The following is a 27505-nucleotide window of genomic DNA, read 5'->3' as shown; positions in this document are numbered from 1 at the left end:
CAGGGTGCATGTTGATGTGCACATACAGGGTGCATGTTGATGTGCACATACAGGGTGCATGTTGATGTGCACACACAGGGCACATGTTGATATTTTTCCTGGTTTTCTAGTTGCAGGTCTTGTACCTTCCCGGCTGGAAACGGAAGTCTCTCTCGCCTTCCTTCAGTTGCCTCGGAGGCCACAACCCTTGCCTTTGGCTTTGTTGTGCTTTCAGCCTTCATCTCAGTAGGTCTTTCTGCACATCTCTTGAAAGAGCGCTGGGCCGGAATGCAGAACATTTAGGTTCTAAGAATTGCAGTTTTTGCTGCTGGCTTTGGGGGCTCTGAATATAAAGTGAGGGAATTTATCAAGGAATGTGCTAAGGTTGCTTCTTTATGATTTTATATTATAACATTCTTTTTTTAAAAAAAAATTCAGTATTTTCATTCATTTAGGTTTCTTTTGGTGTTCCTTCACGGCACTACTTTTTATTGAGCACCTGTTACTTGTCAGGTATTATACTGGGTGCTGGGGTTACAGCCCCTCCGTGGAGCGGGCAGAGCTGCTGGGAGACAGACACGAGCAGCCACAAAAGCTGGTGCCAGCACCTCTGTGGCGGCGTCAGGACGGGAGAGCCACAGCTCCAGGAGAGGCTGTAGCCAGGGACTGGCCTTTCTGCAAAGGTCAGGGAAAGGCTCTTTTGGACAGTGACACCCAGGCTGGGGTAGGGCGTAGCGATTAAGGAGTGACAGTGTCCCAGGCAGTGGGAACAGCACGTGCAAAATCATCGAGATGAAGGCTTTTGGTGTGTTTGAAGAACTAAGGGAACGCCACTGTGGCTGAATCCCGGGCAGGGAGGAGGGAGGGATTTCTTTGAAAATTAATATTAAAATTTCGGTTTCCTTTCTGGCAGGACAGCATAGTGCAACATCTAGAGTCCGACTGTTTGCGTTCAGATTCTGACTCTGCCACTCTGTAGCTGCGTGACCTTCGGCAACCTTCTTAACCTCTCTGAGCTTCAATTCCCTTAATGGAAACATGGGCTAATATGGTTATTGTCAGGGTTTAGTGAACTACTGCTATACAGAAAGCTCTTAGCACAGTTCCTGGCCTATAGGAAGTAACCAATGAAGTTTAGTTATTATCCAATATTTTATGGCCTATGGCTTTTATTTCCATGTATATAGTTAGTGTAGTAGAATCATTAATGTTCTCTAATAACAATTATTCTTTTGTAGAATGAATTGCTAAGTTCTTTAGGTCTCTGATAAGCAGAGTTTTTTTTTTTTTTTTTTTGCGGTACGCGGGCCTCTCACTGTTGTGGCCTCTCCCGTTGCGGAGCACAGCCTCTGGACGCGCAGGCTCAGCGGCCATGGCTCATGGGCCCAGCCGCTCCGCGGCATGTGGGATCTTCCCGGACCGGGGCACGAACCCGCGTCCCGTGCATCGGCAGGCGGACTCTCAACCACTGCGCCACCAGGGAAGTCCATAAGCAGAGTTTTTTGAAGAAATATTTTCTGTTACTTTAAAACAGGAGTTCTTAACCCATGAAGTACACGGTTGGGCCTCAGAGGATGTTTTGAAACCTGATCCTTATGAAAAGTTGTATGTGTGAAAAGGGCATATATGTCTGTGGACATCATCAGGTCCCAAAGCTGTCTGTTTTGAACTCGGTGTTTTAAAGCCCACTCCAGGCCGGGTCCGCAGTGCTCCGTGACCGTCTGTGGGTTGGAGGTTGCATATTCTTCCTGGGTCCCGAAAGGTACTGGGAATAGCCCATGCCACGTGACTGTGGTTAGGGGCCTGGTGTTCCCAGGAGGGACCCTGCAGGAAAATGACGTCGTGGATCGTGGCACACACATTTGTTTCTACAGACGTCTAATTCTGTGTTAGAATTATCTGGGTAACTGTTATACAGTGTACATTTTTAATAGGCTCTGATTACTAGCCTTAAAGAATTAGTTGAGAAAAGAAATGTGGTTAATGTTTCAAACAAGAGTGAGCACCTAGGCGCAAACTTGTCATCTCTTGTTTTCAGCTGTTATCAGTTACTGCCTGAATTAACCGTGGTTTTTCTGTCTGCCGTGTAGGAACCCTCTGCTTTTTTGCAGTAGTGCTTCTCGCCCAGCTATTTCAGCTCAGGCGATAGGAGGGAAGCCTTTCCCCCCCGACGCGTGGGTGCGTAGAGGGTGGTGGCCAGGGTCAAGGCCAGATCATGAGGGGCCAGATCCCGTTGGTCTTGCCATGCACGAACTTATTTGTTCCAGCATCTGGACCGGGCAAGGGTAGGGTTTTGTATGCACCCTACATGTTAGCATATGGGAGCATAGACAGGTTAAGTCACTTACTCTGGTCACGCAGCTAATACATAGAAGTTGGGGGATTCATTCCGTTCCAGGGACGTTTGGCGTTACACTGGAGGGAGGGGATGCCTGCCCTCAGTGGGGGTACAGGGGAGAGCAGACTTGGAGGGGAAGAGGCAGTATGACAGCTGGCTCATTTTTGGCCAGAGTGAGTTGGAGGCACCTGTTAGACATCCATGTGGAGGGGTCTGGTTGGGTGTTGCCAGGCCAGGGCTGAGGGTTGGTGGGACTCGATGTCACGGAGTGGGTGAAGCTGCATAGTGAGGACGTTTAGGCCAAGACAAGATATGGCGCTGAGGACTTGCCGTCAGATTCTTGCTTAGGGGTCAAACCTCTTTTTCTTTCGACCGTTTTAAATGTGTTTGCGTAGAGCTCCGGGGCCAGTTTTCATAGGGGTGAGCGCTTTGTTCACCTGCTTCTGTGTCCCAGATGGCAGAGAGGGTCCTGTCCACGGTGGTGAGAGTGCATCAGACCAGCAGCCCTGAAGGCAGGGCGTTTGGCCCTTCTCGAAGGCTCTGGTCTCATCACCCTTCCCTTGGTTTATTAACCTGCCCCCTGCATTGTCAAGTCTGCGGTACTCAGAGGCTTCAGCCGGGAAGGCCTGCGAAAGTAGAAGGCGTGCGACCGGCCCCGTCTTGCCCAGGTGTGGCCAGTCCCAGTTGGTGCGCACTTACGAGTGTGGTTCCCCTCTCCCCCTCTAGATGGATTTGAGGACTACGGTCCCTCATGCGACGGCATGAGGGTGACAGCCTTCTTGGACGTTCTGGGCCAGGACAGCCTGCCTGCACTTGCTCGCCTGGAGAGGCACACTTTCAGCGGCAACACCTTCAACTGGTAAGCTGTGCCTGGCCTGCGTGCGCTCAAGGGGCCACTGGCGGCCACCTGTCTGTGACAGCCTTGCAGGTGCGTGGTGGAGGTGGATACGGGCTGCTCCCTGGGTGCTGGGAGTCTGCCTGAACAGCACTGCCTTATTAGGGTTTCCCATTATTCTTGTTGCTGTTTTACTGACCACCAGGTAAGCCAGGAAGGAGACGGTGGTGAAATTTAATGGGATTTAAATAATTAGGATTGCTAACTGGCTTTCCTTCACATGTACGGTGCTCAGAAAAGTAAAACGTGTCCCACAATTGAGAAGCATCGGTCAGCGCGTTGCTCGCCTGTCTTGTGTCTTGACGGCACTGGGCTTCAGGGACCTTTGTGCCACTTGTCCTGCACATTCTGCTGTCACTCCTCATGGTGCTGGCAGGACCCTCCTCTGGGCTCAGCCCACGTCTCTTCCCTTCAGCAGATGACCTTGACTCCTCCTTCAGGAGGAAAGCAGAGACTAAGGCATCCCTTTCAGTTCCCAATCCGCCCAAACCTGCATCTGCGGGCACCTCCCTCCTCCCTCAGAGAAGGCGCTCTCTCGTCTCCCGTCTCCCTCCGTCTTCCTTGTCACCCCTTCTACGGGCCCTTTCCTTCCGCTTCAACACCCTCTCTCTCTCTGACAGTTCTGTGGACTCTCCCCGGCCCTCCCTGCATCCCTTCCCTGAAGGACAGGTTCTGTTAAGACTGGTTCCTACTCACTGTCTATTCTTACTACTCCTTTAAAAAATTATACTCTCTGCTTTTACATGTGTTAAATCACAGAAGGTGAGCTCACAGCAAGTGCTACTGAGCGAGCCCAATTATTATCCCAGATCTACAGCTGGGGAAGCGAGGGTGCTGCGAGCGGCGTCTCTTGATGAGCCGCTCTTCACTGAGGCATGTAGTCCACGGTTTAGCAACTTTCTCTTTTAGGGTCTGTGCTTTTCATGTCCTGTGTAAGAGATGTCTGCCTCCCCCCGGGCCACTAGCGTATTTTCTTACACTGTCTTCCTGAAGTTTTGTTGTTTCCCGTTCACACAGGGAGCCACAGTGCACCTGGCGTTGCTTTTCTTGTTTGGTGTGATGTGAGGGAGAAGTCAGGTTTCATTTCCCTCCTGTGGTCTCCAGTTAACGCAGGGCCATTCACTGAGAGCGCTTTGATCTCTGCTCTGCATTGCCACCTTTGTCTTCAGTCGGGTGTCCGTTTCTGGACTCTCTAGTCTGCTGCATTGGCTGTGTATCTGTCGTAGCACCAGGACCCCACCATCCTCATTACTGCAACTTTGTCATCCAAGTCTTGGTATCACAGAGGTTACCTGATACCTTGCTATCCCGCTTTGTTCTCCAAGACTGTCCTGGCTGCCGTTGGCCCTTTGCATTTCCAAGTGTATGTTAATACCAGTTTATCGGTTTCTAGAAAAGAAAACCTACTGGGATTTTCACTGCAATTGCATTGCATCTATAAATCAATATGTAAAGAATTGATATCCTTACAATATCTAGTTTTCTACTCCTTCCATTTTTTAAGGTTTTCTTCACTTTCCCTGTGTGTGTGTGTGTATATACACATATGTACATATACATGTATAAACATACACATAAATAACTATAAAAGTATAATACATGGTTTTCTGTTGTAGAGATCTTTTGTATCTTGTTAGATTTAGTTTTAGGTATTTGACCTTTTAGGCTAATGTAAATTGTATCATTTCTTTCTTTTTTTTTTTTTTTTTTGTGGTATGCGGGCCTCTCACTGTTGCGGCCTCTCCCGTTACGGAGCACAGGCTCTGGACACGCAGTCTCAGCGGCCATGGCTCACGGGCCCAGCCGCTCTGCAGCATGTGGGATCTTCCCGGACCGGGGCACGAACCCGTGTCCCCTGCATCGGCAGGTGGACTCGCAACCATTGTGCCACCAGGGAAGCCCTGGCAGGCAGATTCTTAACCACTGCGCCACCATGGAAGTCCCTCTTGAAGGGGTCATTAGTCTTGTAGAATTTTCCACAGTCTGGATTTGGTGGTCATTATTCTCATGGTATAATTTCATGTGTTCCTTTGTTCTCTGTATTTTCTGTAAACTGAAAATTAAACTTGGAGACTTGATTAGATTCTGCTTCAATTTTCTTTTAAACAATACTTCATATGTTGTCTTGTGTACTTTTTATTACAAAACATCAGGAGGCAAGATCTGGCCGAGATGTTAGTATTGAGCAGTGGGCGCAGGTGTTCGATTCTTTCACTACAAAATTCCGTACCAACCTTTCTTCTAATGATTTTAATGGTCACAAATAATCACCGCTTAGATCTGTTATTTCATTGTCTGTTGGCAAGTGTCTGTGGAATCTGTAGCACGGCCCCATTTTCCATCCTGTTGTTGGCTCTGGTTGCCTTTTCTCTTTTTTTTCCCTAGATGATTCTAACCAGAGGATTATCAGTTTTATTAGTTATTTTGAAGAATCAAGTTTTGTCTTTGAATTCCTCTGTTGTATGTTCATTTTCTAGTTCAGTAATTTTTGCTCTAATCTGTATTATTTTCTTCCTTGGAGTTTTCTTTGCGGGGGGGGGGGGAATTTAATTGCTGTTCTTTTTCTTACTTCTTGTGAGGAATGCTCAACATTTTACTTTCTTGGCCTTTCCTTTATAACATCTGCATTTTACATTTTAAGATTGCTATTAAGTACTATATTAAGTATTATAAATACTTAAATATTATATTAGTTGCATCCTCAAGTTCTGATAGGCGATATTTTCATTACCTTTTAGTATAGAGTATTTTTAACATCCATAGTGATTTCTCCTTTGACCAATGAGTTATTTAGAAGTATGTTGGTTAATTTAGAAATATTTGAAGATTTTTCCGGGGTCTTTCTGCTGCTTGATTCTTAGTTTACGGCTCTGTGGTCGGAGGACGCACTTCGTGTTATTTCTCTTCTTTACAAGTCGCTGAGATTTGTTTGACGGCTCAGAGATCTACGCTAACTTGTTGCATGTTTCACGTGCGCTTGAAAAGAACGTGCATCCCAACGTTTTGGGGTAGAGTATCCTATCAATGTCACCTCGGAAAGTTGTTTGAAAACATTATTCAGATCTTGTCTATTCCTATCTATTTTCTATCTTCTTGTTCTGTCGATTACTGAGAGAGGAATGTTGGAATCTGTGACTCTAATCATGGATTTATCTGTTTTTCTTTCAGTTCCAACAGTTTTCATTTTGTGTATTTGGAAGCTGTGTTCTTGGATGTGTACACACTTAGTATTGCCCTGTGTTCTTGAACAAATTGATCTCTTGATCAGTGTGCAATGTCCCTCTTTATCTCTAGTCATATTCCTTTTTCTGAAGCTTACTATGTTTAATATTAATATATATACTCCCGCTTTCTCTTGATTAGTGTTTGTATGGTATATTTCTGCCTATACTTTTGTTGTTAACCTTCCTATGTCTTATATTTAAAGCCTGGTTATTGTAGAAAGCATATAGTTGGGTCTTGCTTTCTTATCCAGTTTAACAATCTGCCTTTTAATTTGAATGTTTAGCTCATTTACATTTGTTACTATTGATATGGTTCAGTTTAAATCTACTGTCTTGCACTTTGTTTTCTGTTTGTCTCAATTCTTCCTGGTATTTTCCTCTTTTCCTGCCTTTTTAAGAAAAGTCGAATGAGTTTTGCTTTTTTTTTTTGCGGTACTTGGGCCTCTCACTGTTGTGGCCTCTCCCGTTGCGGAGCACAGGCTCCGGATGCGCAGGCTCAGCGACCATGGCTCACGGGCCCAGCCTCTCCGCGGCACGTGGGATCTTCCCGGACTGGGGCACGAACCCGCGTCCCCTGCATCGGCAGGCGGACTCTCAACCACTGCGCCACCAGGGAAGCCCTCGAATTAGTTTTTAAATAATTCCAATTAATCTCCACTATTGACTTATTAGTTATACCTCTTTTAAAATTTTTTATTGGTTGTTCTAGACATTACAGTATATTCCTTTAGCTTATTCCAACTGTTCAAATAAAATTACTCCACTCTTCATGCAGTGCAGGATTCAGTATAAGAACCTTACAGCAGTGGACTTCTGTTTCCTCGCCCCCTATTGTCTTCCTACATTTTACCTCTGCACAAGTTACAAACCCTACAATACCTTGTTACTATATTTGCTTCAGATAGTCAACTATCTTTCTAAAGCAACTAAAATGAGAAAAAAAATATATGTATATATAGATATATATATCTATATATACATATATTTTTTTTTGGCGGTACGCGGGCCTCTCCCGTTGCGGAGCACTGGCTCTGGACGCGCAGGCTCAGCGGCCATGGCTCACGGGCCCAGCCGCTCCGCGGCACGTGGGATCTTCCCGGACCGGGGCACGAACCTGTGTCCCCTGCATCGGCAGGCGGACTCTCAACCACTGCGCCACCAGGGAAGCCCGTGAAAAATATTTTTTATATTTGCTATCATTTTTACCATTTTTGTGCTTTTTAGTTCTTTTTGGAAACTGTCCATTTCTGTCAGATATCCTTTTGCCTCAAGAACTTCCTTTAACAATTCTTGTTAGCACAAGACCACTGTCAATGAATTCTCACAGCTTTCGTTTGTTGGGAGGTTTTTATTTCACTTTAATTAACAGACTTCATTTTTGTGAGCAGTTTTAGGTTTGCAGAAAAACTGAGCAGGAAGCACAGAGAGCCCCTGTGTTACCTGACTGCCCCAGCATGCCCAGCTCTTCCAGTGACCTGCAGCACGTGAATCAGACTTATATTCAAGTCCTCGTCTGACTGTTCCCACGTCGGCGGCCGATGACCTCACCCCTCCGCGTCTCCCTACCCAACACCTGCTCATCCGCACGCTCGTCTCCCTGCCTCATTCCTCCACGTCCTTCTTCTCCGTCTTTAGAATCGCATCACTGTTGGTCATCATCGATTTTCCTGCCTCCTTACAGGCCTCGACTGTGAGCTCCTTCAGAGCGGGACCTGGAACTTGCTGGTCTCTGCACCCCCGGCTTCCTGCCCCTAGTCCAGAGCCAGTGGGGCTAAGCTCATGATCATAACTGCACGAGTGGGTGAGGGAAAGAAGGGACAGAGACATCAAGGGTTCCTTCCGTGGTGACATTTCCAGGGAACATTGCCATGTGAAATCAAGCCATCCTCTTTCTTTATGTTTAAAAGAAATTCACAGAAATAATACATGCTCTTTGAAATTTAGCAGTTTCAGGAGTTAAATAGTGAGAGTCTCCCTCCCTTCCGCACTATAATCTTAGATAGTACCCATGAGCCGTTCAGTGTATATATCCTTCCACACGTTTCCTAAATGAGTGTATGTATATATGAGTGTGTTTATATGTACATGTATTGCACACATATGCAAAAACATAATTTTGTTAAGAAGTGGGTTCATACTGTATGTAAAATTCTTCCTCTTGTTCTTTCATTTCATGTATCATGGGCAGCTTTCTAACTCAGTGCATTTCTATAGGTACCTTTAAAAATGGTTGTATGGTATGCCAGTGTATAGCTACATCATGATTTATTTTAGCTTCCCTCTTTTGATAGACATTTTGATTGCAGTTCTTTGCTTATATCGTAATATGGTTGATGGCTGATGCACTAGAGGACTCATCGTGTGCCAGGTGCCATGCTCTGAGCTTCCCGTGCACGATCTCACGATCTCATTTAAGCTTCCTCACACTTTCCTGAGGTGCACAGTTGTCCACTGTTCTTTCATGTCATTAGCACAGCTGACAGAAGTGTCGACTCTGATGCTTCAGGACTCTGCTCATCCGCTGTGACCTCGCCAGGTCATTCCAACAGGAAGCAGCCGAAGTGTTGGTGCCAAAGCCCCGATCTGTTTGCGTCTTTAGCTCTCGCGCTCTGCATTCACAGCGGTGGATGTGCCCCTGCTTCAGGGCCCTCTCTTACCCCTTTCCTTGCTTTCCTTAAGAGGGCAGGCCTCCTGTGACCACTTGAGGCTGCATGCAGTTCTGTCTATCCGTTCTATGGCCCTACAAGCAGACTGGGGATCTTAGTTGCTTGATTTCCCCCGGGAGGCTGCCATGAATGTGGTCCAGTGAACTGTAATCAGGGACTTCATAGTGTCTGTTCCGGCTTCCCCAAACCTCCTGGCTGCCAGACCTCGACCTTTCATCCCAGGGGTGGTGTAAGTCTCTCCACGGGCAGGCTCGAGCCGATGGGTTTCTTCCCGTAGTATGCTGGGCCAAAAGATGCCTCTTTGAACTCCACATTTCTAGTCATCTTTTTCTGAAAAGCAAGGTGGGTTTTCGACCTCAGCTCTTCTCCCGATGCTTGGCCAGAAATGACACAGAGACGTGTATTATTTCTAGATTGTCAGGTACCCAGAGGAGCAGACAGAGGCAGACAGAGGCTCCTTTCCATTTGCTCCAAGACACCCATCAGGAACGCCAGTCCCTCTTTGCGGGCACACCAAGGCCTCCAGGCCACTGTTAGCCACCGTTGATCCCATTGACCTTCCGCCTCATCAGTGTCTTTGAAACAAACACCTTTATCAAGGCATACTTTTCATGCAGTAAAATCCACCCACTTAGAGCGTCCAGTGAGGTGAATTTGGGGTAAATGCATGCACTCATGCAGTCATCGCCATGGTCAAGTTTGAACATTTCCATCAGCCCCTCGTTTCCTTGTTTGCCTCTTTGCAGTCAGTCTCCCCCTCTCTCACCACCGCTGGCCCAGGCAACTACTGATCTGTTTTTTGATGCTAAGGTTTTGCCTTTTTAAGAATTTCCTGTAAATGGAATCGTGTGGTATGTAGTCCTTTCTGCTGGCTTCTTTGACTTAGCAAAATGCGTTTGAAATTCCTGCCTGTTGTTACCAGCAGTTCTCTCCTTTTTGTTGCTGAGTCATAGTCCGTCGTATGGATGTTCTGGGTTTTGTGTGTGCATTCCCCAGTTGACAGATACTGAGATGTTTTCCATCTTGTGGCTATTCTGAATGATGCTAATATGAACCTTTGTGTACAAGTCTCTGTGTGGACCTATGTTTTTATTTCATTTGGGTACATACCTAAGAGGGAGTTGCTGCGCTGAATGACAAGCGTACATTGAACTTTCTGAGAAGCTGTCCGATTGTCTTCCGAGTAGCAGTTGTGCTACTTTGCCTTCCCACGAGCAAATCTGTGAGTTCCTGTTGCTCCATGTCTTTACCAGCACTAGGTATTGTTGTTATAATTTTCGTTCTTCTAGTGGGGGCCGTGTTACCCCATTGTGGCTTTTTTTTGGTCTTTGTGTTTTGTCTTTGAACCTTATTTTGAAGTAACTTCAGATTTACAGAATTGCTGTAAAGATGGTACAGAGAGTTCCTTTATGCCTTTCGCCCAGCATCCTTTAATGCAGTGGTTCTCAACCAGGGGTGATTTGGCCCCAGTGGACACTTGGCAATATATAGAGACATTTTTGATTGTCCCATCATGGGGAGGGGGCAGCCAGGGGGCTGCTACTGACACCTAGAGGGTAGAGGCCATTCGAGATTGAGAAGGCCATCGGATGTCCCTTTGGACCTTTTCCCTCTGCATTTTGTATTGGTCACTTAATTCCCTTCCGCTGTCATGGAATCTCTGTTCCAAGTCTATCTAGGCCTGAAGAATCAGTCAGAAAAGGAGAAGAAGGTGTTCTTTTGTGCAGGTGGACAGTTTCCACCTCCAGTGACTGCCAGACTGGAGGATGTGGGTCCTCGTCTTATAGGATGTTGACCACCTTTGCATGTTGCTTGACCGTGTCTTCTCCCTCTGGACGGAGGTGGCTGACTTTCCTTTCCCCCATGATTGTATTACCTGCTCGTAGCCCATGCCGGAATTAGCACACATAACTGTATGGATCCTTTCTCGCTTCCACAGTCAGATTATTGCCAGAGGGCTGCTTGATATCTTCCGGGACTTCAGTAACAATGAAGAAGTCTTCATAACGGTAATGGAGATCGTGGTCAGATTGTCAGAAGATGCAGGTTTGTACGAGGATTGTATACTTTTATTTAATTAATTAATTAATTTATTTCTACGCGGGCCTCTCACTGCTGTGGCCTCTCCCGTTGCGGAGCACAGGCTCCGGACGCGCAGGCTCAGCGGCCATGGCTCACGGGCCCAGCCGCTCCGCGGCATGTGGGATCTTCCCGGACCAGGGCACGAACCCGCGTCCCCTGCATCGGCAGGCGGACTCTCAACCACTGCGCCACCAGGGAAGCCCACTTATATTTTTAAGTTGTACATTTCCAAGAAATTGTATATAAGCTGTGATAGCTGATTGGCGTGCTTTAGATTTTGATCATTTTAACCGAAAATAGAAAAATAAACCCTTCCATATAGCTCCCATATTAGTTTAAAATATTCATATGAGTATGACACAACGCTTTTAAAAAGGCTCAAGTGGATGTTTTGAGTCCTTAAATGGATTCTCTTTGTAAGTGAGCCACCGTTTACGGTGCTGAAGCAATTATATACTCGTGTGAAGTTTAATGCGGTGTATTGGAGCTGGAGCCGCTCTTTCGTTTAATGCTTTGCCTTAGAAACAATTGGGGTGCGTGGATTGTGGGGGAGTGCATTTATGAGAGAATTATTTGTAACGTATACATTCTGGCTGGAATTTGAATGAGCACAGCCCATAGGTCTCGCATATATGCCGTTAGTTGTAATGGGTTTTGGACGCTGGCCCGGCATGCAGATGTCTTGCCCCCTCCTTGATTTATATATGGCTTGTTCTAATAGAGTTGTCATTCTCTCTTCTTTTTATGTTTTTGTATTGCCGTATAGCTTATCAGCTTTTTAAGCTTGTCTGTAGCATAAATACTCTAAATGGGAAATGATTTTTAACCTGCATTTGTCTAATTTCCTTGATGAAGTATTTTAGTAAGAAAAGCTAGAAACTATCAATATATACTATATAAGATGCTTGGCTTATTCTTATATAATTCTTTGTCTCATTTTTTTATTGCTGCAGAGCCCACAGTGCGGGCTGAGCTGCTGGAACAAATTCCTCCTATTGCCATTTTTCTACAAGAAAACAGGTCTGATTTTCCAGTGGTGCTCTCTGAACATCTCATACCCATCGTGGTGCGGTGCCTCGCAGATCCAAACAGCCAGGTGTGAAAAATTACAACCTTAAGGTCTTTGTAGCAAATTCTCTTTCGTCTTATTTTCGCTGATATTCATAATTCAGAAAACAGCTGCTTAGAGTTAAGTGACTCAAGAATGAAAGGTCCCTTTGTGTCCAGTTTCTTTAATCACGTAGGAAGGTAGATGGCACGCATTCTTATTATCATATTTCTTTCTTTTCCCCACTTTTTACTATGTAAAGTTTCAAACACACCTAGCCGTGGCGAGAGTATTAAAATGAATGCCCATGTACTCTCCACCCAGCTCCAACTATCATTAACACTTGACCAGTCGTTTTTCATTTATCTTACCCAGATAAATCCGACCCAGATAAAAGCATTTCCCAGACATTTCAACTGTAAATGCTTTAGTATTGCTCCCAAGAAATACAGACACTTAAAAAATCCCCATAGCGACAGTACCATTATCACAAGTATAAAAACTATCAGTAGGTCCTTAATATCATCTAACATCTAGCGGCTGTTCAAATTTTCCCAGTTTTGTCATAAATCTGCTTTTTGCAGATAGTCTGTTCAAATCAGAATACGCACAAGGTCTACACATTGCATTCGATTGATGTGTCTTTTAAATCCCCTTTAATTTGTAACAGTTCTTCCTCCTCTGCTATGTATTTGTTGAGGAAACTAGGTCATTAGTCCTATAGGTTCTTCCACATTTGTGATCCGGCTGATTGCATTTCCAGTGTTGTTTGAGATGTTCCTCTTTTCCCAGCATTTCCTCCAAACTGGTGAAGTCTAGAGGCTCTGTCAGACTCAGATTTTTGTATCGTATAGTGAGAACACTTTTTAGGTGTTGCTGTGTTTTCCTGCTGCATCAAATCAGGAAGCACAAAAGCAGTGTCGTCACCAGATTAGGTTTTGTCAGCCTTATCTGTTTATGACAGAGTTCCTCATCAATCTGTGATCAACCATTAGTTATCATCACCTAGATCTGGGATTTTGTTAGAGGTTGCAAAATTGTGATGCTCTAATTCCGTCCTTCCTTCTTTTATTTTCTATTTTTGTTGATGTATAGTTGGTTTACAATGTTGTGTTAGTTTCAGGTATACAGCAAAGTGATTCAGTTATACATACATACATACATACATACATATGTATATATATATTCTTTTTTTTTTTTTTGCGGTACGCGGGCCTCTCACTGCTGTGGCCTCTCCCGTTGCGGAGCACAGGCTCCGGACGCGCAGGCTCAGCGGCCATGGCCCACGGGCCCAGCCGCTCCGCGGCATGTGGGATCTTCCCGGAACCGGGGCACGAACCCGTGTCCCCTGCATCGGCAGGTGGACTGTCAACCACTGCGCCACCAGGGAAGCCCCATATGTATATATATTCTTTTTCAGATTCTTTTTTCTTATAGGTTATTACAAAATGCTGAGTGTATTTCTCTGTGCTATATAGTAGGTCCTTGTTGGTTATCTTTTTTATATATAGTAGTGTGTATCTGTTATCAACATCATTCCTTCTTCTTTTTTTAAATAAATTTATTTATTTATTTATTTTTGGCTGCATTGGGCCTTCGTTGCTGCCCGCAGGCTTTCCCTAGTTGCAGTGAGCGGGGGCTACTCTTTGCTGTGATGAGCGGGCTTCTCATTGCGGTGGCTTCTTTTGTTGTGGAGCACAGGCTCTAAGCATGTGGGCTTCAGTAGTTGTGGCACGTGGGCTTAGTAGTTGTGGCTCACGGGCTCTGAGCGCAGGCTCAGTAGTTGTGGGCTTAGTTGCTCCAGAGCATGTACAGGGATCTTCCCAGACCAGGGCTCGAACCTGCGTCCCCTGCATTGGCAGGTGGATTCTTAACCATTGCGCCACCAGGGAAGCCCCCATCATTCCTTCTTAACTTAATAGCTGGAATTCTTCCATAAAGAACTGCCCCCTCAGCTATTTGGTAACTGAAAAACTGTCTACGGGAGACAGGTTAAATGATTTACATTCCCCCTTTATTTACCAGTTTCTAGAATAATCAGTCGGTACCCTAATAATCTACAAGGTTACCAACTAGGTTTTAAAATTTTATGTTGAGTACTATTATGAACTCCTGAATTTTAACATATTAGACATGTTTTAAGCCACTGTAGCTTTTATTCTTTTTCATAATCAAATTGTCCTAGTTTTGACCAGAGGTAACCCTTCAAGTTGGCTCCTGAATTTTCTTGATGTGATCCAGCAGACTTTGCTAGCTCACTTTACCTGGAATCAGCTATTTCTCCAAGGAGCCCTGGTTCCTTTATGAGGGAAATAATAATAAGAAACGAGAATGTGGGTACCAGAGATGCTCATTGCTACAAGAGTGGTCATGGCTTCTAGTGACAGAGCAATTTATTTTCTTAAAAAAATAAAGATTCCTCATGAGTTTATATTGATATTTCCAACTCAAATTTAAGATTATAGGGCTTTTACTTACTTGATTTTTTTTTTACTTGGTTTTTATATTTGTATCTTTTTATTTGTTTGTTTTTTACACAGTATAAATCTTCCTTCTTCATGGTATTAATGTGTGTGTATGTGATGTGTATGTGTGTGTATCTAAAATAAAAATACCAGTAGTATTACTAACAACCTGGTAGGATTACTGAATATAGTTTAAGATTTCTTTGCAGTTCTTTTTGCTTTTAGGCTATCTCCCAGTAGAGATGCACAGTCATATTAATATTACTGTATTTTAAAGTCACTTGCATTAACCCTTCTTTTTGTGGTTAAGCTGCCATCCTGATACACAGTTAGGCTCATTTGTTTTCATTTATTTTTCATTTTTAAGAATTGCTTTAGCTTTTACGTTTTGATCTAATTTAGACTTGTAATTATTTAAAATGTTTTTATATGATTCTAAAGTCAAAACTGTAAAAGAAAGTACATTTAGAGAAATCTGATTTCTACTCCTGTCTCCCTCCCCGTTCTCTCTCTCCCCTATGGATGTTCATTTTTATTAGCTTTTGGTTTGTTCTTGCCTTCAAAAAATACACACGCACAAATAACTCTAAGCAAATACACGTATGTCCTTGTATCCTGTACCGCCTTGTTCCGCTCTCAGGTGTGAGGTGGCATACTGTCCCTGGTGCTCTCTCCCTTGCTTTTCCCATTGTCTTGGTGTCCCGGAGATTAGCCCATGACAGGCGAGGGAAGGCCTCCTCGTTACTTTTCCCAGCATCAGAGCACTCCACTGTACTTTATCCGTAGACCTTAGGTCATGTCTACCCTTTGCCACATTAAAATCGTTGCAACAAATAACCTTGTGTCATTTCTGTTTCTGTCAGTTGATTCTGGGGATGGATTTCCACTAATTTTTTAATGGTATGCCAAGTTTTTGTTATTGTCATTGCCAAGAAAGTCTACAGTTTTGACTTGTATTTTTCCCTTGATCCAAGCATTCTTAAAAGAGCAGATGCTCACTTTTGACTATCAGACAGTGTGATGGGATTAAGGATGTTTTTTTTTTAATTTTTTGCGGTACGCGGGCCTCTCACTGTTGTGGCCTCTCCCGTTGCGGAGCACAGGCTCCGGACGCGCAGGCTCAGTGGCCATGGCTCACGGGCCCAGCCGCTCCGCAGCATGTGGGATCCTCCCGGACCGGGGCACGAACCTGCGTCCCCTGCATTCGCAGGCGGACTCTCAACCACTGTGCCACCAGGGAAGCCCAAGGATGGTTTTAAATAAGGAAAGAAGTCATCCTGCCTCCACTGTCCTGTCATCAGTGTTTTGATTATTTTCGCATTTTCTTCTGCGGGTGCTTACATGTTTTCCTACGTAGGTCTAATCATAATGCGATGCAGTTTCCTCCAGCCATTCATTTGTTCAGACAGCTTCTGAGTGCACATCACGAGCTGAGCGTGGCGCTTCTTGCTGGGGATGAAGAGATGAGTAGGACGGACTTTTCTACCCTAGGAAGCTCGTCTGTGTGTCATAGACGTTGTACATCTTCATAATCTTCATATTTTTAATTTTTTTGAATGCTCAGCTTCCTTTCAGCTTTCTTGTCCTGTAGATGCAGTGAGCTTCACAAAAGGTGCAGTTTTATTTTTCTGTCGGCTTTTCTCTTTCCTTTGGATACATTCTTAAAAATGAAGTTATGCCGGGTTGGGGGACTTGACACGTCCTTGGCCTCTGTCGTGTATCACTGCCTTACATTCGACTCCAGAGGAGGGAGGCAGGAGCCGTGGTTTTGGTCCCAGGCTCTCGCGTGGTTCCTGACACTCAGCCGGTGTTTGCTGAGGAGTCGTGTCCATGGCGCAGAGCCGGCTCTCCCCGCTGTCAGCCTGTGCTGTTCACGCACCTCCACTGCCCGCCTCCGCCCTGCTGTACCTCGGTCGCTCCTTTCCTGGGGTCTCCAGAGCTGCCTCCTCTGAAGTCCTGAAGATGTCGTCCACTCTCTCACCATTGACTTCCCACCGCCCTGAGCCCACCTGCCCTGGAGACCTCTGGCTCCCCGACCCGCTCTGTGCCCTGCTGTTACTTCCTGTTCTTCCTCAGCTGCTCCCTCTCTCATCCTGCCCTTTAGGCCGTCTCCACCATCACGCTCCATTTCTTTCCCTTGGACCGCGCTTCCGCCCTCCCGGCCCTGCCGCCCGCAGCCCACCGGCCCCCTCCATCTGGGTTCCCATCTTGGTAGGGGAGTCACATCGTGCACTGACTGGGGCCATTGCAAATTTATGGGTTCCAGTCGCCGCTGGGCTTGCAGCGCTGCCTGGCAGTCCTTTTACTTGTCCCTCATCAGCTGCTTTTCACATTATCCTTGGCAGATCTTCTAGACCTTTGCCGCTTTCATCAAGCCTCTTCACCTCACCCTGCCTTGCGCCTAGCCGGTGACCTTGCATTTTACTTCCCAGAGAAAACAGAGGCCTTCAGTCTTCATCCCCTCTCTCAATGAATGGACCCGCCATCCACTTTCTTCAGTTCCCCAGAGCCACAACCTGGGAACCACCCAGATCCTTCCTTCTCTCACCTCCTACAGCTGGTTAGACCCAAGTCTCCTTTGTTTCCGTAACAAACACATAACCTCTTGAGACACCCCCTCTGCCCTTCCTGTCGTCTTTAAACACAGTAATATGATGAAGTCGCATCTTAGTGAACAATCTTCAGACTCTTTAGTGCCCTCAGGCACAGCCCAGCCTCCTCCATGGGCCTCCCGTCCCCATCCCGCCGTGGACACCACAGGCGCCCGCCCCGCCCCTTCCTTCCGTTCCTGCTGGTCTCCCTGCTCCTTCCCAATGCCTCTCTCCTCCCATCGGTCCCCACCTCCCTCTGACAGATGCCGACCGTGTGGGCGGCTCGCAGTGCCTGAAGGTCCCCGATGAGTTACGATTCGTAATTGGGCCAAGACGAAGATTTCGCTGCTTGAGGCAGTGGGTGTGCCAGGCCCCATCCAGCACCTGCATTTCGGGACAGGCTGTCTTTCTCTGTTCATCGTCAGGTACTTTTCATGACCACTGAACATGCGGTGACTCCTGTGAGGTGTAAAATTCACAAAATTGGGCACGACAGCAGTGTTGTCACCACGACTGCCTCGATTGCTAACAGCTGCGATTTCTTGCGCTCTCACTGTGTGACGTACCACGCTCTTGTTTCCTCTTCCTAACCATCTCGGGAAGAATGGGCATGCTGGTGAGTTCATCCTTGTTTTAGAGGTGAGGAAGCCGAGGTGCAGAGAAGTGTGGCCGTGTGTGTTGGGAGCCCGGGCTCATGAGGCTCATCTGGTGTATGTTTTGGGATTGCCCAGGTCTACTGGACATTGTAACCAATAGTTTCTCTCCCATTCTAGACTCTGAGCCCCTGACACTAGGACCTGGGTCTTCTTTATTTATCTCTGTGACCTAGCAAAGGGTCTGGTGGCTGGTAGGTATTTGGAACTGCACTGGCTGTAAACTCTCCCTTTGGTAACGTAGCTGTCCTGGGCTCCTTGCCTTCTGTCTCAGGGGAACGGCCGTCCGACCTCCTTCTCCAGTCTGATGTCTTCTTTCCCCTCTTTGGTCCCATCTCTTGTTCATAGCTTGCTTATTTTCCAGTCTCTCGCTTTTCTCTTTCAGTTATAATCATGCCTAAGTCTCCCTCATCTTTGTGTCCCCTGGCCTTGACCCTGAGCACACCATCACTCCTTTTCCAAGTGTCTGCACTGTGGCCTTGACCCTCTGTGGGCTCCCATTCAGGGGTCAGCTCGTTGTACTGCAGCTGGGGGTCCCGAAGCCAGTGAGAGGTATCTTGCCATGGACTCAACTAATCTCATTGTGAAATCTGATGTTTTGGTTTTTTTCAAAAATAGTCTTAATTTTTAGAATTTCGTAGAATATTTTAATCACATGGGAGGGTTATGTCATAAACGTCCATATCCCTAACCGCCTATATTTGAGAAATGTTAACATTTTGCAATTTTGCTTCAAACCTTTTTATTTTTATTTATAGGTTGCAGGTATGGTGAAAACTGCACTGGGTCCCTCCTCCATCCCATTCTCCCTTCTCCCTTTTCTGTAGGAACCTGCCACCCTGGCTTGCTGTGTCCCTTCCATGCCGGGTTTTATAGTCACACCGCCTGTGTAAGTGGCCCTGAATAAGAGAGTGTCTTGTTTCGGGTGCTTTTAAAACCTTACATAAATGACATCAGGCTGTATTTTCCTTTCTGCCACCTACTTTTATTCCCCCCGTTTTTAAGATCTATCCCCGTTGATCCAGAGAGCTCCTGGTCGCTCATTTGAACTATTTTATGGTGTTGCATTTCTATTTTTTTCACCATTTATTTGCCCAGTGACTTCCTTTTTCCTTTGTTTGATCCTTTCGCCCCACTAGCCACTGTTAACTGCTTTTGCGGTTTTGAAGAAACCTTTCTTGGACGCCCATTCAGCAGTTAAGGTCGCTCCATCCCGATATGCCCCAGACACTGTCCTTTATGTATATGAGGTCGTTTCGTCCCCACAACCACCTGTGAGATAGGTACTATCACTGCCCACTTCTACAGGTGCAGAGATTGAGGCTCAAAGAGGCTGATCCCCTGCCCGGGAGGCCCCACTGGTCATCATCGCACAGCACAGGTCAGGCACGGCATTCGCACCACTGCAGTGTCACCTGTTGGGCTCGGAAGTGTCCCCCCGCCTTTCCCTCCCTGCCTGCGTCTTCCCCAGTCTCCATCGCCAACCCGGGTCCTCGCCCGCCCTTCAGGCTGTTGTCTGGTCTTTTTCTCTCATGGTGCCGGGTCTCATCTGCTCCCCTGGGCCTGGGGAGGTCCCTGTGCGTGCGAACACCAGGATGCCGCGTCTCAGCCAGGCCTCCGGAGTTGGTGCGTCGCTGACCTCCTCCCCCAAAGCCCAGTGGCTGGCTCTCCCTAGAGGTCTGCTGCCTCAGATCCGCAGAGTTCAACTTCTCCAGCACCCAAACCTGTTCTCTCTACCTTCAGTCTTATTTTCTCTGTTTTATTTACTGGTGCCTGGAGGCAAAGATCCCGAGTCATCTTTGATCTTCTGTGACCACATGCATGCAGGGGACCCCCCCCCCCTCCTCTCTGTCCCCTGCCCCCAAGCCCATGCCTGGTCACAGCCGGAAGCGTCGCTGCACAGGAGCCCCTTGCCTGCTCTCAGCATTTAGAAGCCTTCGAGGTTTCTAAACTGTCACCCTCACTGAGGCCAAGACGATCTTGTCACTCCTCTGCTTTTCCACCCTGGGGCTCCCACGGTGCCGGAGTAGCCGCCAGAAGCCTTAGTGGGACCTGGAAGCCTTTCCCGCGCCAACCTCGCTGGCCCCTCAGGCTCGCACTCCGCCATCCACACGCCGCCCCCATGCGGTCACCCGGGACTTCTCCCCAGAGTTCATCTTTCTGCTCGTGAGCACGCTGTCCTCTCCCCTTTTCCTGCTTGCGGTGTTAGTCTCCTGGGGTTGCCAGAACAAAGTACCACCAACTGGGTGGCTTAGAACAACCCCACCTCTTCAGAAGCTTCTGCTGCCAGGCCTCCGGGGTTCCAGCCTCCCAGGCTCGCCTCTTTATGACCAGGTCCTGTCTTATCACCTGCGGCTCTGCCTGCACGTTTCTGGGCCCCGTTGCCGTTCCCCTGCCTTCCCATCACTGCGATGAGCTGCCAGTCTCATTACTTCCTCCACAGATTGGAATTTCCTGTGCTTTCACTTCCCCAAAACGTCCTCTCTCTAGCCTCTTAGGAGCCCTGGAGCTCCGGTGGTCGCTCACCGGGTGCAGACGGTGAGGGGCAGGCAGCTCCCCAGCCTTCCGTCTCTGGCCCCGGGAGCCTCTGTGCGCGTGTCCCGCTTCGCAGAGCAGGTCCTCCCCGCCAGGGCTCTACAGAGTGTCGGGAGGACAGCGCCGTGTTTTCTCACCCCCTGCATGCATGGTACCCACTCTCCAAGTTCACTCTCTGCGGTGGGAAGACAGATAGCAATGTATCATCATACAGGAAAAATGTGTGTGTGTGTGTGTGTGTGTGTGTGTGTGTGTGTAGAAATCTGGGGTAGGCGTTGTGAAGGCAAAGTGCAAGCCTGGCTACGCCGTCAGAGTGTAGATGGGGAACCCGACCCGAGTGGGAAACGGGATGTGTGGCTTGAGCGCAGAGGAACAGTCGGTGCCGTTGGTGGCCTCATCTAAGGCCTGGGGGAGGAAGTGACCGAAGGCCCAGAAGATCCGTGTGGTGGGGCGGGCGGGGGCGGGGGAAGGAGGCAGGGGCCGGCCTGCACTCGCCGTAGGGAGTTTGGTCTTTGATCCTGAAAGTACTTTGGCTCATTCTGTGTTTCACCTTTTGCCTCTTCCAGGTTAGAAAATCAAGTCAGGAGGTGCTGTTGATTCTTCTGGAACAAGATCTAATTTTCCAGCACGATATTGAAAACAAAGTGTGTCCAACCCTGCTGGCGCTCTCTGCCCCTGACGGCGAGGCTGAGTACAGAGCAGAAGCCGTGCGTGTAAGTCCCTTGGGGGGTGACAGCCCCGAGCCTCGGCGGACCGTCCCATAACTTGACGTGTGCGGAACTCGAAGCGCCACGTGCGTTCAGTGCTGATCAGCACTGTTCCCATAAACAAGGCAGCAGGTGGTGTGGCCTCCATCAGAGAAAGTTCTGAGTTCAGATCCAAGCTTGTTGTGGAAGTGATTATCCTTATATCCAGTTGTTTCCGGAAGGCAAAGCTTGGGAAATCAGAGTGATTCGGGCAGAGGTGAGGCAGCTGGCATGGACTCCTGCTGGGCAAGATGCTGAGATTTATTAGGTAACCTTGAGCCAGCTTGGGTCATGGACCCTGTTTCCCAAAGTAAGGAACCGAGTGCGGTATGGGAGCTGCTTTTAGGTGGTACTTGGACAATTAAAAAAAAAAAAATCGAATGGACATGTGTGTCTGTTTTATAAATTAAGATGAGACTAAACTAGGTATGTCAGCAAATAAGAGAGAGTCTATCTGAAGAATGTGGCCATCATGTTTACAGCAGTTTGGGAGATGCTGTGTTCAAGTCTCTGTGCTCTTGTCAGTTAAAGGTATACGATGAAGGAAAGAGTGTAAGTACTGAATGTCTTCTACTTTTAGTAGTTAATTTTGTGGTATCCTTGGGTTTGTAGGATTCTGTGCCCATTATGAAGTGATTATGCAAGCAAGGACTTCCTACTTGCTTCTGGAGCCCTTGTTCACAAACTAGCTGTTGACGAGCCAGTGCTGGCCTCTACGTGCCGCCCTTAGACTAAGACCCAGCTTGTCCTCGGGCTTCTCCTTCGTGGGTCAGGGGAAGGTCATCCAAGGCTACCTTGTGTTCCGTAGCTGCCGCTCCCTCCCCAGGGACCGGGGCAGGGGTTGCTACACCAGCCGGCCCTTTGTGTTGGCATCACAGAACTAAACAGCTCCAGGAATGTTCCAGCATTTTAGGAAAATACATGAGGATTTACAAAATCTTAAGGCTTCATTGTGAGTACAATAAGAGATGGTTGTTTTCTTGGTTGAGAAAGAATGATGTTCGAAAAAGGAATTCTTTTTCAAAGTGGAAACATACACCATGGAGCTAAAAATTTGTAATACAGCATCAGACCATTGGGTCATTATTCTTCATTTATGTAAAAGTTGTCCTCACCTATGAGTTAAAGTTCTGGCTTTTTTAACTAATTTAATTTTTTGCGTATTCCATATGTTTATAAGATGAATCAGGCTGACGAATAATTGATTATTAAAATTCAAATTCTCCAGGGTTCTTTGATAAATTTCAAGTTTCCCTGTAAGAAATTAAATTCATTTTGCAGGATGAACCTGGATAATGTCATTTAGTTGGGATACTTGGCAGCCGAGCAGTAAACTTTGCCAACTAGATCTTCTTTTTCATTTGAAAGTTGGTTAGGCTACTTTCCAAAGCTACAACTGACAACCAAATATCTTACCCCTAAAGACTGCCAAATACCATGACAAATAATTTTAAAGGCGTTTTTGCATGATTTTTATTTTGTTTTGTTTCCAACCACTCCATTCTTGTCAGCAATATTCTTCTTTTCTTTTGGTGAAGATATTTGGAAAATATAACAAGTCTTCAAAAAGCTCTCTTCACATTTCACTTGCAGAACAAATTAGTTCACATAAACTGCACTTTTTATTCAAAGTGGGTTGCCGATTTCATTACTTGAAATGTGCAAGCTTTTAAACGTGGCTGCCAAGAACGGAAATGGTCTTGAACCCTCCCCAGGTAGAGGCACATCTGCGTTTCAGGGCGCTTCTGGAAGATTGCCACTTCTCCTCCCTTAGGGCCCCAAGGGAAGCAGGATTTGGGGCTCCTTGCCTGGCCCGTGTGTGCTTGGGTCAGACCCAGAAGCTGTTCTGTCTTCCCTTATTTCCTGGAGGTCAAGGAGTCTTGGAGGGGGTCTCACTCCTTGGGCCCCCAGAGTCCTGGAGTACAGAGGGTGCTGTTCTCTTTTCAGCTAGGAAATGACAGTACGATAGGGAGTGGATTTCACTCTTCAAGGGACGGAGGCCACGTGTGGGATTGGCAGAGCTCCCCCAGGAGGATAGCGCTCTCTCATTTAGCTGGTCTGAGTGACACCCCAAACACGTGGCTACCAACATGTATGTGTGAGGAGGTGACAGGTGAGAAAAGAAGCAAATTGCACTGCTCCGATGCCCTTGTATTTCGGGCTTTCTTTGCAGCCATATGGTGTGAATGTTGCTACGTCCGTATGTCCGTAAGCACACACTCTCGGAACAGTGCCGTTTTGAAGGAATTGCTTCTTGCCCCGAGGAAACGGCGTGCCTCTGTTGACAAAATGTGCATCTATTCGTTAGCCTTTGTATTCCCTTTGGAAGTTACAATCAGTCGATTCTGATGCCAGCAACCCTAGTGTATACGTGGTTGAGAGAATCGGAGCTGGCCAGCTCAGCTGGACACGTCCTGGGCACTTTAAGATTGACTTGTGCAGTGCAGGTTATATGTATTAGGTGTTGGTGTCTTATGTCCTGGTTTCTCAGACAAATGCGGTTTGTTCTGTGAAGTCTGTCTAATATGCCAGGTGACATTAGCGACTCCCTCCTTCACCCATCCCGGAGGCTTGGTTCATATGTCTTCTGTCATTTAGCAATCGAGCTGCGAACTTCATTTGTTTGTTTACTTCTCCTTCAAAATAGTGCGCTTCTTAAACAACAGGTGTCTTTCTGCCCTCGGCACCCAGCACAGTGCCAGGCCCAGAGTCAGTACTAAATAAATGTTAGTTGTTGAATGAATCAATTGGTAAAACGTGGAAGCGCTGTATCCTGTAATTATATCTAGACAGCATAAACAGGCCACCGGAGACCAATTATAATTCCTCTCGCTCGCAGGAAGGCCATTAGCATTCTGAGATTATAACTAATTGTCAGAAGCCTATTTTTCTCTCACAACACGTTTTCACATTAAGGCTTCCTCATGTTTTGTTGTCTTCCTGGTTTTGAGCTCATTTTTATTTGTGCATTTATTTAAAAAGAATGTTGTGGTTGTGTGTCATAAAGAATAGTTGGCCCCCAGCAACCGAGTGAAGATCGTCATTGCATACAAGTGGTTCCCAGGGCCACGGGAATGTCATTTCTTGTCGCTCGGAGTGCTGACTTTTTAACGATTCTGGATTTGTTGCACACGGGCAGTAATAAGGTCGTGTGGGCGTGGCAGATGGAGAGGGTGGATAGAGATGCCGGGCCCTGCTTAGTTGTCCGTCACCCTGGATATGAAGCCTCGTGGCTCATTTATGTGGCTGTCACTCTGTGCAGTTCTGCCGAGCATCAGATCAGAAATACGTGTCTTCTAAACTCGGAAGACACAGCCTTTCCCTCCTTTGTGTTGTGGGGATAGCTTCCTCTTCCCCCACCCCAGTTGGTTCTCTTTTCCCTCTTGTCTGCTATGTGCAGATTCCAAGTAGAATAGTGGGTGAACTGCTAACCAGGAGCTTGCTCTGCTGTTTAAAAAAAAAAAAAAAAAAAAAAAGGCAGTGCTGTGCAGTGGGCAGAGCAGACATGAGGGATGGGAAGTCCTTCCTTCTTCCCTTTTTCTTTTTTTGGAGGGGGGATGGGAGAGTTCTTTAAACATGTTGGGGGGTAATTTTTCATTCTGTCTTAATTTCAAACTTGTGGAAAAGTTGCAGGAGTGAACTCCTGTACGTACTTTATCTCACTTCTCCAGTGGTTTATACTTAGGTCTGTTTGTTTAATCACATCCTCTCTCTTTACACATCTGCACACACACACAGATATATACATACACATATGTGTGTATATTTTCTGAGCCATTTGAGAGTAAGTTGGAGACATTGTGCCCCTTTACTCCTAAATACTTCAGTGCATATTTCCTTTTTAAGAACAAGGAAATTCTCTCCTAAACAACCATAGTACACTGATCAAAATCAGGAATTTTAACCCTGATACAATGCTAATATCCCATCCATGGTTCATGTTCAAATATTGTCGTTTGTCCAGGATCACACATTGGACTGAATTGTCGCATCTCCTCTGTCTCCTTGAACCTGGGGCAGATCTTGAGTCTTTCTCTGAATTTTGTTAACATTAACCTGTTGGAAGAGGACAGGCCAGTGCTTTGGTGGAACGTCTCCCAATTTAGGTTTGTCCTGTGTTTCCTCATGACTAGATTCAGGCTCTGCATTTCTGGCGGGATGCCCTGGAAGGAATGTTGTATCCTTATGTGTCACGTTAGGAGGCCCAGGACTTCAGTTCGTCCTGAGATTGATGATGTTAACTCTGGGGACTTAGACAGAGGTGTCTGCCAAGTTTCTCTGCACCGCTTTTCCCCTCTGGACATAATGAGGGGAGTTACTTTGCAGCCACACAAGTTTGCTGTCCATCAAACGTTCACCCACTAGTGTTAGCATCCACTGATGATTCCAGCTGTCGCTCTACTGTGAAGAGCATTCCCTTCTCCATTATTTGCTGACATTTTGTTGAGATTTTCACATCTATATTCAAGTGGACTATTGTAAGCAATTTTCTTTTCCTGTTATGTTTTTGTCAGCTTTTAGAATCGGGGTTATTCTGGCTTCAGAAAATGAGTTGGGAAGTATTCCCTGCTCTTCTATTTTCTGAAAGATTTTTTTTAAGATTGGTGTTATTTTGCCCTTAAATATTTGTTAGAATTCACCAGTAAAACCTCTGGTTCTAGGGTTTTCTTTGTGAGATGGTTTTTGATAACAGATTCAACACAGATATGGGCTATTCAGGCTTGTTATTTCATCTGTGTTATTAGGTAAGCTGTATATTTTAGGGAATTTATTAATTTCATCTAAGTTGTTAATTTATCAAGTTTTGGGGATAAAGTTGCTTACAATATGCCCTTACCTCTTTTTTTGTTTTGTTTTGTTTTGTTTTTTTTTGCGGTACGCGGGCCTCTCACTGTTGCGGCCTCTCCCGCCGCGGAGCACGGGCTCCGGACGCGCAGGCCCAGCGACCACGGCCCACGGGCCCAGCCGCCCCACGGCACGTGGGATCCTCTCGGACCGGGGCACGAACCTGCGACCCCTGCATCGGCAGGCAGACTCTCAACCACTGCGCCACCAGGGAAGCCCCTCCCTTACCTCTTAATGCCTGGAAGATCTGTAGTTTTATCCCTTTCATTTATGATACTGGTAATTTCTACGGTTTATTATTTCCTTCCTTCTACTTACTTGAGTTCAATTTGCTTGTAGTTTTCCAGTTTCTTAAGGAGGAAGCTTAATATTTTTCAGCCTATCTTCTTGTCTACTTTAAGGATTTAAAGCTACACATTTAATGTTTATATATTTGTGATGTATTGACTCTTTTACTAAGAAGTGACTTTCTTTATCACTGGTAGTAATCTGTATCTTGTAGTCCACTGTGATATTACTGTAACCACTCCAGCATTCTTATGTTTACTGCCCATCATAGTATATTTGTTTACGTCTCTTTACTCAAAACCTTGTATGTCTTTACATTTAAAATCCTCCTGCTTTCATCAGCATAGAGTTTGGTCTTCCTTTTATAGCCAATCTGATAGTTTCTGCCTTTTAATTGGAGTGTTTATTCCATTTATGTTTAATGTAATTATTGATATATTTGAATTTAATTCTGCCATTTTGTTATTTGTTTTCCATTTGTGTCATTTGTTCTTCTGTTATTTCCTGCCTTTTCTCGGGCTAATTGGATATTTTTGTATACTGCACTTTAATTTCTCCATTGAGGATTTTCAAAAATGTGGGGCCCTGCAACATCGTAGCTCCCTTCACCCTCTCCTCCTCTGTGCTGTGGTTGTCATATACATTATGACATGTACATCACGTGATGATCCTGGTAATGTGGTATTATGATTTTAGATTTGAACAATTCTATCTTTGGGAGAAAGTAAGAAAAGGGAAAAAATGCATAGCCCTTTATACCCGCATTTTTACCATTTTTGGTGCTCTTGCTTCCGTTCCTACATCTGAGTTTCCATCTGGTATCATTTCCCTGCAGCCTGAAGAACTTCCTTTAATACTTTTTTTGAATTTGGTTGGCTGCTGATGAAATCTCCCAGTTTTCATCAGAAAATGTCTTTATTCTGCCTTCATTTTTGAATGATCGTTTTACTGGATATAGAATTGAGGTTTGTTTTCGTTTTTCCTTGCAGCACTTTAAAGATATCACCCTGTTGTTTCCTGGGGAAGTCAGCTGTCATTCACATCGTACTCCTGTGGAGAAAATATCCTATTGGGGCAGTGTTTGGCTATTGTTCCTTTAGGTGCTTTTTCTCTCTTTCTCCTTTCAGTCCGGGCCTTATAAAGTTGGGAC

General features: G+C 46.1%; 1 protein-coding gene across 1 annotated transcript in view; it reads left to right on the top strand.

Moving 5' to 3' along the window:
- Positions 1-27505, top strand: part of LOC309973076 (serine/threonine-protein phosphatase 4 regulatory subunit 1-like) — a gene marked incomplete at both ends in the record, with an annotated part of 65941 nt that overhangs the window by 16146 nt on the left and 22290 nt on the right. The window contains 4 exon segments of the mRNA XM_082857034.1: positions 3044-3176; positions 11042-11148; positions 12138-12280; positions 21043-21189. Of these exon segments, the coding sequence (XP_082713160.1) occupies positions 3044-3176; positions 11042-11148; positions 12138-12280; positions 21043-21189 (530 nt within the window).

Source organism: Leucopleurus acutus (genome assembly GCF_964270905.1).
Source record: "Leucopleurus acutus genome assembly, chromosome: 16".
NCBI lineage: Eukaryota > Metazoa > Chordata > Mammalia > Artiodactyla > Delphinidae > Leucopleurus > Leucopleurus acutus.
Note: the sequence above shows the minus strand (reverse complement) of the source record. Positions and strands in the feature narration are given on the sequence as shown.